The 16,015-nt window shown below is 45.8% G+C and overlaps 3 protein-coding genes across 3 annotated transcripts; 1 reads left to right on the forward strand and 2 right to left on the reverse strand.

The window, feature by feature from the left end:
* Nucleotides 1-7,854: 7,854 nt before the first annotated feature.
* Nucleotides 7,855-11,017, reverse strand: LOC125548962 (momilactone A synthase-like). The gene is made up of 3 exons (XM_048712471.1): nt 10,883-11,017; nt 10,471-10,542; nt 7,855-8,879 (listed from the first exon to the last, which is right to left on the reverse strand). The coding sequence occupies exons 2-3, from the start codon at nt 10,521-10,523 to the stop codon at nt 8,066-8,068; spliced, it is 867 nt and encodes a 288-aa protein (XP_048568428.1). The 5' UTR covers nt 10,524-10,542; nt 10,883-11,017; the 3' UTR covers nt 7,855-8,065.
* A 2,976-nt stretch (nt 11,018-13,993) lies between these two features.
* On the forward strand, nt 13,994-15,212 carry LOC125545648 (NAD(P)H-quinone oxidoreductase subunit N, chloroplastic). The gene is made up of 4 exons (XM_048709665.1): nt 13,994-14,478; nt 14,587-14,703; nt 14,790-14,875; nt 14,955-15,212. Exons 1-4 carry the CDS (start codon nt 14,125-14,127, stop codon nt 15,022-15,024), a joined length of 627 nt encoding a protein of 208 aa, XP_048565622.1. The 5' UTR covers nt 13,994-14,124; the 3' UTR covers nt 15,025-15,212.
* Nucleotides 15,135-15,986, reverse strand: LOC125545647 (protein DMP8-like). Its single transcript, XM_048709664.1, has one exon. It carries the CDS (start codon nt 15,960-15,962, stop codon nt 15,294-15,296), a length of 669 nt encoding a protein of 222 aa, XP_048565621.1. The 5' UTR covers nt 15,963-15,986; the 3' UTR covers nt 15,135-15,293.
* Nucleotides 15,987-16,015: the final 29 nt, after the last annotated feature.

Below are 16,015 nucleotides of genomic sequence, written 5' to 3' on the forward strand. Positions count from 1 at the left end.
CGTCGCGCCCTTGAAGGTAGCACCTCCCAGTGCCAGCCCGGCGGAGCCCAGTCCCGTACATGGGTCCTCTGAAGCAGGGCGTCGTCGCGAACGGGTCGACGGCGAGGATGCGGGCCGGGCATCGTCGACAACAAATACTATATGCAAATGTAACAGTAATTATGCTATCATTGCATATGTCAAAATTCTATATGCTATTTCATACTAATTAAGCATCTAACACTAAAAACAGAAAAAACAACTTCTATACATCCATTAAAAAACAGAAAAACAACATTATATAAAAAATTTCCATACTAATTAAACACTAATTATATCCATCTAACATGCATTCATACATATATACTAGTGAAAAAATAATAATCTAAAAAATCTAAACTAATTAAACATACAAAATATGTATATACTAATTAACTTAAGGAAATGTGTGTGTGTGTGTGTTCATCATGCTTGTGTGTGTGTGTGTATGGGCTCGGGGAGGGGCGGCGCCCATGGTGGCTGCCGGGGGCGAGGGAGAGGGGTTAGAGGGGGAGAGCTCACAGCAGGGCGACGGCGACGGCGAGGCGACGGCCGGGGGCGGCGACGGGCCGGGGCGTGACGGGGGCGGCGACGCGGGGATGAGTGCGGCGACGGGGATGGGAGCGGCGACGGCAACGGCGCGCGACGGGGGCGGCGATGGGGACGGGGGCAGTGACGGCGTCGATTGATCGGGGCGGGCGGTGCTTCAATGGGGAAACAGAGGAAGAAACAGAGGGAGAATGAAATTTTTCAAAACCGATACTAAAGGCCTGTTTTGGCCAGGCCAAGCGGCGGGAAGGGCAGGCCTTTAGTACCGGGTGGTGGCTCCAATCGGTACTAAAGACCCCCCCCCCCTTTAGTACCGGTTGATGCCACGACCCGGTACTAAAGGGGGTGCGCTGCTAGCCGAGGGGCGCAGAAGTTTAGTCCCACCTCGCTAGCCGAAGGGCGCTCGCACCTGCTTATAAGCCCCGCCGCCGCCGCTGTCTTGAGCTCCTCTCTAAAGCAGGCCTTCTGGGCCTACCTCTGCTACTCTGCCATGTGGGGCCTATTGGGCTTGCGGGCCTGCATCCTGGCCCAAAAACAGGTTGGGTTTCTAGTCGTATGCAGGCTGCTGTGGCCCGGTAGGTGGGCTTTTTTTCATTTAGTTTTTTCTTTTCTGCTTTATTTATTTTGTTTTATTTATTTTTACTTGTTTTTTGCTGTATTTAGAGTTTCTTTGTGAATATTTTTGATAGTTTTTAGAAACTTTCAGTTAGTGCTGGTAGTTTTTAAATTTGAATAGTTTAAATTTTGAATTATTTGAAATTTGTGTGAATCACTAGTTTATGAATAACTTAACTTTAAAAATACATTTTTCAGTGATTCTTTTTTATTATGTTTAATATTAGTGTGTTTTATCATTATATTCAATTTGGTAATGCTTAGGTTATTTAAAAAATGAAATGCCTTTTTAGCTGAAAAAATCTGTAAAGGCATGAAAGAATTTGTTTGCACATAAAATTTCTTCGCGTTTCAAATGCCAAAACACATAACTACCCTAACTATTACAGAGATTCCCTCCTGGGTGTGAAACACAGAAGAAAGTGATGATAGTGAAGCCGATCACATCCCAGATCTTTGGGTGTGAAACTTTTTCTTCGCGTGTGTCCCTTTGCACTGTAACCATGGAAAATCTTCATCATTTAATGGGATGCTCGGGTCAATATTCACTGTGAATGGAGCAATTTCATCAAACTTTTCATAATCTCCTGACATGTCCGTCTTGTCATCCACTCCCACGATGTTTCTCTTCCCAGGAAGAACTATGTGCCGCTTTGGCTCATCGTACGATGCATTCGCTTCCTTATCTTTTCTTTTTCTCGGCTTGGTAGACATGTCCTTCACATTGAAAACCTGTGCCACATCATTGGCTAGGACAAATGGTTCGTCTGCATACGCAAGATTGTTGAGATCCACTATTGTCATTCCGTACTGCGGGTCTTCCGTTACCCCGCCTCGTGTCATATTGACCCATTTGCACCGAAACAAAGGGACCTTCAAACCACGTCGATAGTCAAGTTCCCATATGTCTTGTATATAACCATAATATGTTTCCTTTCCCGTCTTGGTTTCTGCATCAAAGCGGACACCACTATTTTGGTTGGTGCTCTTCTTATCTTTGGCGATCGTGTAAAATGTATTACCATTTATCTCGTACCCTTTGAAAGTCATTATATTCGAAGATGGTAACTGGGACAGCAAGTACAGGTCATCTTCAATAGAGGCATCATGCATGGTACGTGTATGCAACTAGCTGGCGAAACTCCTGATTTGTTCATGTGTAATCCAGTCATCAGACCGCTCCGGGTGTTTGGAGCGTAGCAAATTCTTGTGTTCATCCATATACGGAGCCACCAAGGCGGAATTCTGTAGAACTGTGTAGTGTGCTTCAGTGAGAGAATGTCCGTCCATACATATTATTTGTTCCCCTCCTAGCGTGCCTTTTCCATCCAGTCTGCCCTTATGCGGCGATTTAGGAACACCAATCAAGTTAAGGTCAGGAATAAAGTCAATACAAAACTCTATGACCTCCTCATTTTCATGGCCCTTGGAGATGCTTTCTTTTGGTAGCACGGTTATGAACATATTTCTTTAAGACTCCCATGAACCTCTCAAAGGGGAACATATTGTGTAGAAATACAGGACCCAAAACGTTAATCTCTTCGCATAGGTGAACTAGGACATGCGTCATGATGTTGAAGAAGGATGGTGGGAACACCAACTCGAAACTGACAAGACATTGCACCAAATCATTCTCTAACCTTGGTATGATTTCTGGATCGACTACCTTCTGAGAGATTGCATTGAGGAATGCACATAGCTTCACAATGGCTAATCGAACGTTTTGCGGTAGAAGCCCCCTCAATGCAACTGGAAGCAGTTGTGTCATAATCACGTGGCAGTCATGAGACTTTAGGTTCTGGAACTTTTTCTCTACCATGTTTATTATTCCCTTTATATTCGACGAGAAGCCAGACGGTACCTTAATACTGAGCAGGCATTCAAAGAAGATTTCCTTCTCTTCTTTGGTAAGAGCGTAACTTGCATGACCCCGATGTATGCCGTCTTTTCCGTGCATACGTTGCTGGTCCTCCCGTGCCTCAGGTGTATCTTTTGTCTTCCCATACACGCCCAAGAAGCCAAGCAGGGTCACACAAAGATTCTTCATCACGTGCATCACGTCGATTGCGGAGCGGACCTCTAGGTCTTTCCAATAGGGCAGGTCCCAAAATATAGATTTCTTCTTTCACATGGGTGCGTGTCCGTCAGCGTCATTCGAAACAGGTTGTCCACCAGGACCCTTTCCAAAGACCACCTTCAAATTCTTGACCATATCATGTACATCAGCACCAATACGGTGGCGAGGCTTCGTCCGGTGATCCGCCTCACCTTTGAAATGCTTGCCTTTCTTTCTTACGGGATGCCTACTCGGAAGAAATCGACGATGTCCCAGGTACACATTCTTCTTACAATTAGCCAAATATATATTGTCGGTATCGTCCAAACAGTGCATGCATGCGCGGTATCCCTTGTTTGTCTGTCCTGAAAGGTTACTGAGAGCAGGCCAATCATTGATGGTCACGAACAGCAACACCTTTAGGTCAAATTCTTCCCCATGTGCTCATCCCACGCACGTACACCTATTCCATTCCACAGTTGTAAGAGTTCTTCAACTAATGGCCTTAGGTACACATCAATGTCGTTGCCGGGTTGCTTAGGGCCTTGGATGAGCACTGGCATCATAATGAACTTTTGCTTCATGCACAACCAAGGAGGAAGGTTATACAAACATAGAGTCACAGGCCAGCTGCTATGGTTGCTGCTCTGCTCCCCAAAAGGATTAATGCCATCTGCGCTTAGACCAAACCATACGTTCCTTGCGTCATCTGCAAACTCCTTCCCGTACTTTCTTTCGATTTTTCTCCACTGCGACCCGTCAGCGGGTACTCTCAACTTTCCGTCTTTCTTACGGTATTCTCTGTGCCATCGCATCACCTTGGCATGCTCTTTGTTTTGGAAAAAGCGTTTCAACCGTGGTATTATAGGAGCATACCACATCACCTTGGCAGGAATCTTCTTCCTGGGGCGCTCGCCCTCGACATCACCAGGATCATCGCGGCTGATCTTATAGTGCAATGCACCGCATACCGGGCAAGCGTTCAAATCCTCGTACTCACCGCGGTAGAGGATGCAATCATTAGGGCATGCATGTATCTTCTTCACCTCTAACCCTAGAGGGCAGACATCCTTCTTTGCTTCGTACGTACTCTCGGGCAATTCTTTGTCCTTTGGAAGCATATTCTTTATCATTACTAGCAACTTTCCAAATCCCTTGTCAGATACACCGTTCTCTGCCTTCGATTGCAGCAATTCCAGTGTGGTGCCCAGCTTTTTCTTGTCACCTACATAATTCGGGTACAACAATTTTTTGTGATCCTCTAACATGCGCTGCAACTTCTTCTTCTCCAAATCACTTGCGCAGTTTCTCTTTGCATCGGCAATGGCCCGACCTAGATTATCAACGGACTCATCTTATGCCTCTTCTTCAGCTTCTTCCCGCATTGCCGGCTCAGCTTCTTCCCGCATTACCGGCTCAGCTTCTTCCCCCATTGTTGTATCATCATATTCAGGGAACCCATGGCCAGGATAGCTGTCGTCGTCCTCTTCTTCTTCATTGTCTTCCATAATAACCCCTCTTTCTCCGTGCTTGGTCCAAACATTATAGTGAGGCATGAAACCGGACTCAAACAGGTGGACGTGAATGGTTCTTGGCGTAGAGTAATTGTGACCATTCTTACAGCCAGCACATGGACAAGGCATAAAACCATCCGCCCGCTTGTTTGCCTCAGCCGCAAGCAGAAAAGTATGCACGCCATTAATGAACTCAGGAGAGCATCGGTCATCGTACATCCATTGCCGACTCATCTTCAATACACAGCACCGAAAACACCAAATTAATACAATACATAAAGTTCATACAACACTTAAATGCAACAAACAAATAACTCTCTAGCTAAAGAATTTAAATACAACAACAAATGCGATCAAGATCGCAACTAAGGTAACAATTGATCCAACAGCATAATGGTACCAAGCCTCACTATGAATGGCATATTTTCTAATCTTTCTAATCTTCAAGCGCATTTTCTCCATCTTAATCCTGTGATCATCGACGACATCGGCAACATGCAACTCCAATTCCATCTTCTCCCCCTTAGTTCTTTTCAATTTTTCTTTCAAATCCTTATTCTCTCTTTCAACTAAATTTAACCTCTCGACAATAGGGTCGGTTGGAATTTCCGGTTCAACTACCTCCTACATACAAATATCTATGTCAGCTTGATGGGCATAATTTGTCATAAACACGAAATGCAACAAATAGTTTTAAAAGAGAATATACCACATCCGAATCATAACAAGGACGAGGGCTGACGGGGACGGATATCAAAACCATGGCACTATGTATAACAAACAACGTACGGGTAAGATAATTATATGAGTAACTATATATCCAAATCACACAAACATCAATTTTTTATATAAAATTTCATGAACAAGAGGCTAACCACAAGATGGTGCCGGTGACGGGACGGTGCGGGCGATCGACGGTGGTTACGACGGAGATTTAGAAGGCACTAAGTAAACCACACCTACATATGCAAACTAAGTGTTATTTTGACCTCAGTTTGCATATAAATCAAATACTACCACATATAATTTCTCCCAAATTACTAAAACCCACAATTAATCACTACATAAACCAATGCAAGAGCTAATCTAGCAATGAGAGATGAAAGGACAAAGTTGCTAACCTTTGTGATCATTTGAATGGATGGTGGCCTGCAAATCTTGACAAATTTTGGGCAAAAATTGTGATGAACTCGAGAGGAAGAAGGGAAGAACAGAGGAGATGGAGAGGGGAAAGGGGGAATAACAGAGTGCGGGTGGACGAAGGGTTTATATAGGACACCTTTAGTACCGGTTCGTGCCACAAACCGGTACTAAAGGTGCTGGAGGGGCCCCACTCTGACAACATCCTGCCACCACTTTCTTTAGTACCGGTTCGTGGCACGAACCGGTGCTAAAGGTTCGCCACGAACCGGTATTAAAGAGCTCCTCCCGCCTAGCCGTTGGAACCGGCACTAATGTGTCCATTAGTGCCGGTCCCATTAGTGACGGTCCTGTTACAAACCGGGACTAATGTGTCGCACATTTGACCCTTTTTCTACTAGTGTGGGCATGTTTGACTAAGTTAGATGGGTGTTTGATTCTAGCCACACCTAAGAGGTAAATCCGTTGCTAATCACGAGCTCATCTGCTCATGGATGTGCAGTACAATCTTAAAAAATAGCCAAAAATGGGAAAATTATGACACTTTTTTACATGAAAGATAAACATATTCTTCAGGTGTCTGCAAAGTTTCATGACCATATGACACCATGGGAGTTCAGGATAGAAAAAATAAAATCGGGGCTTCAAAACAAGAAATTTTGACCCTTTCTCAAACCTTTGATTTCCGTTTTTCTGTCTAGAGCTCTCTCAATGTCATACCGTCATGAAATTTTGCAGGCGCATATAATTTTGTTCATATTTCATTCAGAAAAGTATTGATTTTTTTTTTGCTATTCTTGCCAAATTTATTTTCATTGACAAGAGCAGATGAGCTCCACGCCGAAAGGCTGTCCTCTACCTAAGGCAAGGATCTTTCCGTGAGCAATAAGCCCCACATGCCATATACATATAAAATAGTGTGGCAAAATTTCCTAAGGCAGCTAAAGTGTAACTAAGAATTGGTGCACCTCAAGTAAGGTAAGTTCGAGAAAAATAATGTGGTAACATGTGGCAAAGTTAATCACAAACCAAACAGGGTCGTATTTTCTTGTATAAATTTATTGTATAGTTGTAAAATACTTATTGAATATAAGTAGATACATGGAAAGGGAGAGGCAGAGAGGGGGGTGGGGGCTGGCCACGACATCACCAACGAGGAAGAGGGTTGGCATGTTTAGAGGGGGTGTTCTGTACTGACTGCCGCTTAGATTGGATGTAGCCGGAGCCAAGAATATTTGACTAGGGGGGGGGGGGGGGGGGGGCAAATGAGGCTAACACAGGCTGGGAAGGGCCGAACACTGAAAAAATAATCTTTTTACAGCAAATGATCACTAAACATGTACTATACATAAGCAGATTAGTATTAAATCACTAATGTTAGGGAGGGGGGGGGGGCTAGGGCCCCTGCTGGTTCCCCTTTCTCCGCCACTGGCCGGAGCACAAGACGGGGACGGAGTCGACGATAAGGGCTCGGACAAGACCTTGCCAGAGGTGAAGTAGAGGAGAGGAAGGGACAATGGCTAAAAAAATGTGGCTCTACAGAAAGTTGGAGGAAAAGATCAACAGTGTCGCTTGAAGAGCTGGACCAATAAGTGGAGGTTGTTGGATTTTAATTCGATGGCCGTGGTGATTCAACTTAAATTTTAGAAAATTCCAGTTCCATGGATCATAGCCGGAGTTGAATTCAAGTTTGAATTATTTTAATTTCAATACTTTAGTTGAACTGTACTCTCTACGTCCGAAAATACTTGTCTTCAAAATGAAGAAAAATAGATGTATATAGAACTAACATATGTCTAGATACATCTCCTTTTATCCATTTTGATGACAAGTATTTCCGGACGGAGGGAGTACTATTTTAATTAGAACTAGTGTTGTATTTGAATATTTTCACTCATCGAAGGCTTGATATGCTATTTTGAGTGCTCTGGACATGAAAAAAATAGAGAAAAACATTAAAGAGGCAAGGCTAAATGGTCGGCTCCCCCATCAATATCTGTGGACTGGTCCGGACCAGTCCATAGACAAATACAATATCTGGTTTAGAGGCCGCGTTGGAGATGCCCAAAGCTGTCGAATCCACCGTTCATTCCAAGGATGCACAAGAACACAGGCAGTTTTGTACAATCCCAGACGAGCACAAACGCAGCCAACATCAGTAGTGGGCAATCACTCATTCCTGACCCTGAGGCTTGCGGGGTGGCATGTTCATGTTCTTGTAGGTGGTGAAGCCGCCGTCCACCACCAGGTTCTGGCCGGAGACGTACTTGGCATCGTCGGACGCGAGGTACACGGCCGCCTTGGCCACGTCCACCGCCTCGCACGTCGCGCCCTTGAGCTCGCCGAGGCCGCCGATGATGGCGGCCAGCTGCGCCTGGTCCGCGCCAGGGTACAGCTGGGAGAACTGCTCCAGCACCAGCGGCGTCGGCACGGCGTGCGGCGATATGCAGTTGATCCGGACGCCGTGGCGGGACAGCTCGGCGGCGGCGGTCTTGACGAGCCCGGCGACGGCGAGCTTGGAGACCGCGTAGGGGTACGTGCCGAGGCCGCCGAGGAGACCGCTGATGCTGGCCATGCAGAGGATGGAGCCGGAGCCCGCCGGCGCCATGACCCGCATCGCGTGCTTGATCCCCGCCAGGGTGCCGCGCACATTCACGCTCATGACGCGGTCGAACTGGCCCAGATCCAGGCTGGCCACCTCCGACGTCCCGGAGAGCGCTCCCACGATGCCGGCGTTGTTGAACATGACGTCGAGCCGGCCGTGCTTTGCGACGGTGGCGTCCACGGCCGCGGCGACGCTTTCCTCGACGGTGACGTCGCAGTGGACGAAATGGGCCTGTGGGCCGAGCTCCTGGGCTGTCTCTACGCCCAGCGCAGAATTGACGTCGGCGATGACCACGGACGCGCCCTCCTGGATGAACTCGTGAGCCGTGGCCTTTCCGAGCCCACTCGCTCCACCAGTTATGAGTGCGATCTTCCCCTCGAGTCTGCAAAATGAGTCGATAGCAACTTATCGAGATTTGAGGATTTATCTTTCTATCTCTGCTAGTTACAGTGTGTCAAGATGCTCACTCGCTCTTGTGTATGTGTGGCGATATACACTTGGATGTGCAACAAGAAATGCAATTATGATATCAGGTCCATATGTGCCCAATATAGTAGATACTTAACAAAAAAATAAATCTCTAAGAAAAATAAATCAAATGTCTAGGTTTAAAATTGGTGTGGAATCATAGGCATACGTGTAAATTTCGGTACTCCCTCCGATCCAAATTAATTGACGCAACCTCTATACAATGTAAAATGGACATAATATAGAGCCTGCGTCAATTAATTCGTATCAGAGGGAGTAAATTCTTAAAAAGGGTTTAAGTTTTGTTTTAAAATTTTAATGTATGATTTATATCTAGCTCACAAATGATCATACTTTTGCACCAAATTTTAAATTTATGGCTTCCCGTTAAGTTTCCATTGTTTTTCTGAATGTATTTGAGATCATAAAATTCACTATCCACGTGTCTCTCATGTAAATGTAAATAAAATGAAGTTTATATGGAAAATCCGAATAACGTAAAGGAATGAGTGGAATTTAAAAGGAGGTAGTAACAATAAATAAAGTGTATGAATAATGTTCAGGTTGAAAGAGAGTAAGAGAAGAACATTTTTTTAAGAATATAAAGCTGATGACATACTTCTACGGTTTCAGCCCGCGATGGGTGTCTGTCGCGTTAGGAATCCACAATAGGCGACATATGTCTGCTTTCAAAGCTCGGCACCATCAAATAGCATAAAAAAAATCACCGTTCAGATGGTTAGGTTCCTTGTGGTTGAACTAGTTCACCAGGGTTCAAGTTGGCTGGTGCTCGCGTTTTTCTGAATTTATCTCAGACTTCCGAGTGATGTCCGTTCTGTGGGAGAATACGTTCTCATCGACTACAAGACACCTATGGTAAGGTGGGGTGTGTGTGTGTGTGTGTGTGTGTGTGTGTGTGTGTGTGTTTATAGGGTTGAGTGTATATGCATGAGTCATAGTTTCGTTGGTGTGTGTGTGTGTGTGTGTTTTTATAGGGTTAAGTGTATATGCACGAGTCATAGTTTTGTTCGTGAAATCTCACTGAGATTTTTTTTCCACACCAACATATTAGATGCTGATTTAGTCAAGGTTTTAGATTAGGCGTATTTTTTGCTGAAATAAAACAGACACTTTTGGAGAGAAAAGAAAAACACCGGTGGCGAGGTTTGGGATTCCGGTGAGAGGTGGTTGCCGGTACTCCCGGTTGTTGGACATGCATATCGGTGGCAAGTCAACGCTGGAGAGACAATGATTGAACAGAAAAAGTCTTGCTATGAGCCAAAACCCTGCCAAGTGACAACATCGCTGGCTTGCTTCCTGGAACCTACCACATCTCTCTCTCTCTCTCTCTCTCTCTCTCTCTCTCTCAGGTTGACATGATCAATGAACATGTATTTCGGAATCAAAACACCCTGGAGAACATCTCTTGTCCATCTTACTAATTAACTAACTACAACACCTGGCCAGGCAAGAGCTCTTGCTCATCTTACTAATTAATGGCTTACCTCCCCTTCTTCGCCGCTGCCGCCGACGAGCCCCGCCCTGCATCATCGGCCATCTCCTCGGCGATCTTCCCACTACAAAAGAGGACAAGAAACAACTACCATAAGTGATACAGCCGATCGTTGTTTGCATCACTAAAACAAAACACGCATACTTCAGCAGGGGAAACAAACAAAAAACTACTATATGCATGCAGTATGCACCCTACGATTTACAGGAGAGATCATAATCGACCTGTTCAAGAGCACCTGTGAACTTTGGTAGGAAGAATCACAGAGATTTCTGTGAGGGCGCGTTTTTCAGTCAAGGAAAGATGAAGCTAGCTAGCAAGGGATGCGACCTTACACATAACAGTAAGAAGGCATGCACCACCTCAGGATAGGTAGCCGATAGGGAAAATGTCTGAAGAAATACCTTAGCTGTCGCCGACGAGCCGGAGCAGTTTGTCCTAGTGAGAGAGAAGGAGAGAGAGAGATGGAGAGGGAGAGGGGGAGAGGGATGGTGGTGGTGTGTCAAGACGCTCTTATATAGAACCATGAAGGCCTTCCCTCAACCAACCAACCAACCAACCGTTCAAAGATGGAGACACTATTTTCATTTAGAATTTCACTAGACAATTGCCCGTGCGTTGCAACGGGAGTATAAACATTCCAGTAGATTAGCCCCTGACTGCACGTCTATTATTGTATTATTGTTTTTGAGAATCCACGTATATTATTATATTGATGCGCTAAAATCTTACCAAATCTTTGTATGCAATCGCCATGATTTATCTGTCATTTTATTGTTAAGCACTTATTTGGTAAGAATTTAATGACTTGCCAACAAAATATGTGTTTATTTTGATAAGATAATAAACATGAGACAATTGAATGGATGGGAGAAAAATCAAATATGGGAGGAAAAAACCAAGAGGATAAGGAAAGAGTGGGACGTATATATGGAAGGTTAGATGAAAGAGAGATGAAATGGGAACCTTCGTTTTTTTAAGTAGTAGAGATATTGATACACTAAAATCTTACCAAATCTTTGTATGCAATCGCCATGATTTCTCTGCCATTTTATTGTTAAGCACTTATTTGATAAGAATTTAATGACTTGCCAACAAAATATGTGTTTATTTTGGTAAGATAATAAACATGAGACAATTGAATGGATGGGAGAAAAATCAAAGTGGATAAGGAAAGACTGGGACGTATATATGAAAGGTTGGACGAAAGAGAGGTGAAATGGGAACCTTACGTCTTTTTAAGTAGATAGAAGAGATAGAGATAGAGATTATGGTGCAAATACTTGTTCTATCAACATGCAAATCATGCTATGGACCATCATAAAACATGTGCAAGTTCATTCTCCTATCCTATACATATTTTATAAATGTAGTCAAACAGTGGTTGTGGTTCGGTTTAGATGGCGACATAGAAGTGCAACATGCGGTCAAAAGATGGGTTACCCATAACCCTTTTTTGCCGCACAACACCACTTCTTCTCTCCTTGGTGCACATCGAGAAGAAGAGTAAGCGAGATTCGAGTGACTTGGTACTCAACAGAGCGAGATTTGTGAACTATGACCTCACAAACACCTCTTCTCGCATGCTAATAACTTTTCACAGAATGCAATGCCAACCTTCCAAGCAATAGGTACAAATTAAAATGTCCCCTCTTTCTAAAATTATAAATTGTTTTCTCATTGCCTAAGTAATGGGATCTCCTATCAAGAAGGTATGGGTTGCCGTTGTGTTATAACAATGTCTAGTGAAGCAATGAATATTCATTATATGATAATCCCCGTGTAATTACTATGGAGTTCTGTCTAGTGAAGCAATGAATATTCATTATGTGATAATCCCCGTGTAATTACTGTGGAGTTTTGTTTCTCTGACAGTTTTCAACCCCCACTGAATATGTTAGTTGGAGTGTGCATTATCCTTGGCACTCGTAAGTAAAATGATATCTCAGGGTTCTAGTGTACATTGAAAATGATTAAAGGACTATCTATGCTTGTTAAGCACATGAACAAGTGTTGGTCCTAAAGGTTGAAAGAAAATTTAGATGAAGATCCCTTATAAAAAAGGGAGAACGAAGACATCATATTAAATTCATGCAGCTTTTTCTTATGCTTAAATCATACAAACGTCATACTATAGAGGGAGGGGGGGGGGGGCGGTCAACATAGTAATTTGAGGTGGAATTATATTGCCTATATTCAATCCTAATCAACATCGCAAGTTCCATAAAATGACTTGAGAAAGCGGAGATAAAAAATCTTTAAATATACACCTATGTGCTTTCTTTATGTGGCCCGGAGGTTCCGGGCTGAATCTCTTGGAGACCTAGAATCTGAACCAACCTCTAGGTGAGTCCAATAGCTCCCTGAGCTTGTGATCTCAATGGAAGGCCGACCAGAAGTCTCGTCCGGAATCCAAGCAGCCTCGAGGTTGCATCCAAAATCTTTGGGTTGAACCTACAGGTTGTACAACCGACATCCCAACGACAAGGGGTATCTCTTACCCTCAATCGATCCAAGCTTCTTCTCCCTCATACTCCATTATTACATAGCTCAAAAGTTTAATTTTATCCACATGTCCCTTTGTTAAATCCATCCAAGCATTTGAAGGGAAAGAAAGAGGAGTCCTCGATCTACACTTCCACATATATGAATATAAATTTTCTGCATACATTAACATCTTTCAAATATGATAAAAATTCACATATCTAAACTTTTTTAAAATACTTAAAACGATTGTACACATGATATAATGTTTGTATACATGAACCTTTTTAGATATGATGAACATTTTTTTCCATCTATATATTTTTTTAATCCAAAAAAATTCTGAAAGGTGTGTAAACATTTCTTAGCACATGATTTTTTTGCGTACATGAATATTTTTTAATACGTAATGAATAGTTCTATTTCATATATATGAACATTTATTATTACATATGTGACAGTTTGTTATTTCACAACACAATACCTACCATTTTCCAAACCTTTTTGACAACATTACTTAAAGCCGGTTGAGAAAAAATATCTCATTTTCCCCACAAATATATTATTTTTATATTATCCAATTCTCCTTTTACATTATTTTTCTAAAAACTGATAACTAAATAAAAGGACCGAAACCAGGCAGCAAGCGTTCGAAGCGTGTTTTTTTCTCTGAGATTTGAGTTTCTGTGTTGTATGCTCCGGTTTTGAATGCCTTGCTTTGGGTTTTCATATTTTTTCTATTTCTAATTTTTATTTTCATCATATGTGTTAACCTCTCACCCCTTGGATCCATGAAAAAAAATACCTTGCGCCACTTGCTGTCACCTGAGACATTTCGCCGGCAAAAAAGAAATTCTTTTTACCCTGCAAAAGGAAAAAAAAAACGTTTGCAAGTGTACCCCTACCTAGTGATTACGAGACTTCTGTACTCTGTTATCAGTTTCAGCAATAAGATTTGGGGTGAGAACTCTTCTACGACCAACATGGAAGATGGAACCCAACAACACCGCGGCCAATCCAAACGGATCGCCTAACGAACGAGCAGTGCCAAGACTTATCCCCTCGCGGTTACCTTCCCGCCACAGGCTGCCGCGGCAACTCAACCCACACACACGCACACGCTGACACACAGGCAGCAGCGGCGGCGGCAGCGGAACCAAGCATGTGGTCGGGAGCGGCAGCCGCGGCGGCGCGCACCGTGTCCCCGCCGCTCCACGCGCCGACGTCCCTGACCGGGCGGCGCGGCGCGGGGCGGCCGTCGACGGTGTCGGTGCGCGCGGGCGGCGGCGGGCTGATGGACTTCGTGGGCGGGGACCTGGTGAAGCCGGACCTGGGGCGGTGGCTGGACGACGTGGAGGAGCACAAGGCGCTGGCCATCTACCCGCCGCACGAGGGCGGCTACGAGGGCCGCTACCTCAACCGCCTCCGCTACCAGGGCTACTACTTCCTCGACCTCTCCGCGCGCGGCCTCGGCGACCCCGAGTCCACCCTCACCAAGATCCACCCCGTCTGCCCGGTCCGTCAGCAGAGCCGACGATGATGCATTTCCCTTTCGCCGCCATTAATGTCGTCTGCTCTGCTTAGCTTAGCTGACTGGGGGGCGCTGCTTGCTTTGCTGCTGCAGCCTAGCCTCGGGAGGCAGCCGGTGGCGAGGTGGTACTTCCCGCCGGAGGTGGACTACAGGCTCAGCCTGCTGCACCCGGACGCCAAAGGGCTCATCGTCTGGGTCTACGAGGCCAAGGTCTCCCCCATTCTCTCGCCACTCTCACACGTTGCTCATCGGCTCTGCTGTTTCTCATCGTTGTCGCGTGTTCGTTCCGTCTGCAGGTTCTGTCCAAGGCCGAGCTGCAGTTCCTGGCCATGCTCCCCGACCTCCGCCCCAAAGTCAGGGTGATCGCGGAATGCGGCAACTGGTACATCAATCTCCACCTGAACTCTCACTGAATTTACCAGAATCTGTGAATAACTTTCGAGCCGATTTGATTGATGCAGGAGAAAATTCATCTGGAAACCGCTGAAGCAAATATCGGGCCTCGAGCCTGATCCGGACGCCGAGGAATGAGGAGCCACCCTCCGGCAGCTACCTCGTTCAATCTCTCGCCTTACGCTCTGTTTTCAGCTTTGTACTGAGGAGCACGAGAAAGGATGTACATAAGTCTACATTTTGCTCAGTTTCACAAGAGAATCATCAATCGTGTAAAGCCTTTCAAATATACAGATCCAACAAATCAAATCATATATGCAAGCTCACACGCGTTCCGATACAGTCAGAGGCCTCAGCTTCTGGATTCAGGTCCACTGCACATGCACAGCACGGCACGGCCAAAATGTTCAGCGACGCAGGTACACGAGGTCGGTCCTGAGCAGGAAGGGGTAGCCGATCCCCCTCCTCTTGGAAGGGAACATGACGAACAGGAGGCTGACGACGAAGCCGACGACGAGGGGCACGGTGTTCACCACCTTCCTGGGCGCGCCGGGGTAGTAGCACCGGACGATGTCGTGGTGGGAGGCGGCGAAGGTCACGAAGGCCACCAGGGAGAGCGCGGTGTGGAACAGGTCCGACCACCGCAGCCTGTACCTCTCCGGCTCCCTCGGCGCCTTCCTCCGGCTCCGCCCGCCGGCGCAGAACGTCGCGATACCCGTCGGGGTGGCCACGCCGTAGCGGAGCCGGCCCGTGGCGGAGCGGAAGCTGTCGGTGAGCGTGAAGAAGACGCAGGAGGCGGCGCAGAGCAGCACGAACGCGCCGGTGAGCACGCGGTTGACGCGCGCGCACTTGCCGTCGTCGGTGACCAGCGGCGCGAAGATGGCGAAGGTCAGGATGGTGGCCGTCGGGAGGAGCACGTTGAGCCGGGCCGTGCCGCTCAGGACGAGGTTCATGACCAGGATGAAGCTCGAGGTGTCGTCAGCGTCGTCATCGTCGGCGTCTTGGTGCGGTTCACCGGCGTCTTTGCTGGTCTGATCGATGAGCACCTTGTATTCTTCTCCTTCTTGCTCAGCCATCGCCGGTGCGTGTGCAAGCGGGTTTGAGATTGTTGGGTTTGATGAGACGAGAA

Source organism: Triticum urartu, chromosome 3, assembly GCF_003073215.2.
Source record: "Triticum urartu cultivar G1812 chromosome 3, Tu2.1, whole genome shotgun sequence".
NCBI lineage: Eukaryota > Viridiplantae > Streptophyta > Magnoliopsida > Poales > Poaceae > Triticum > Triticum urartu.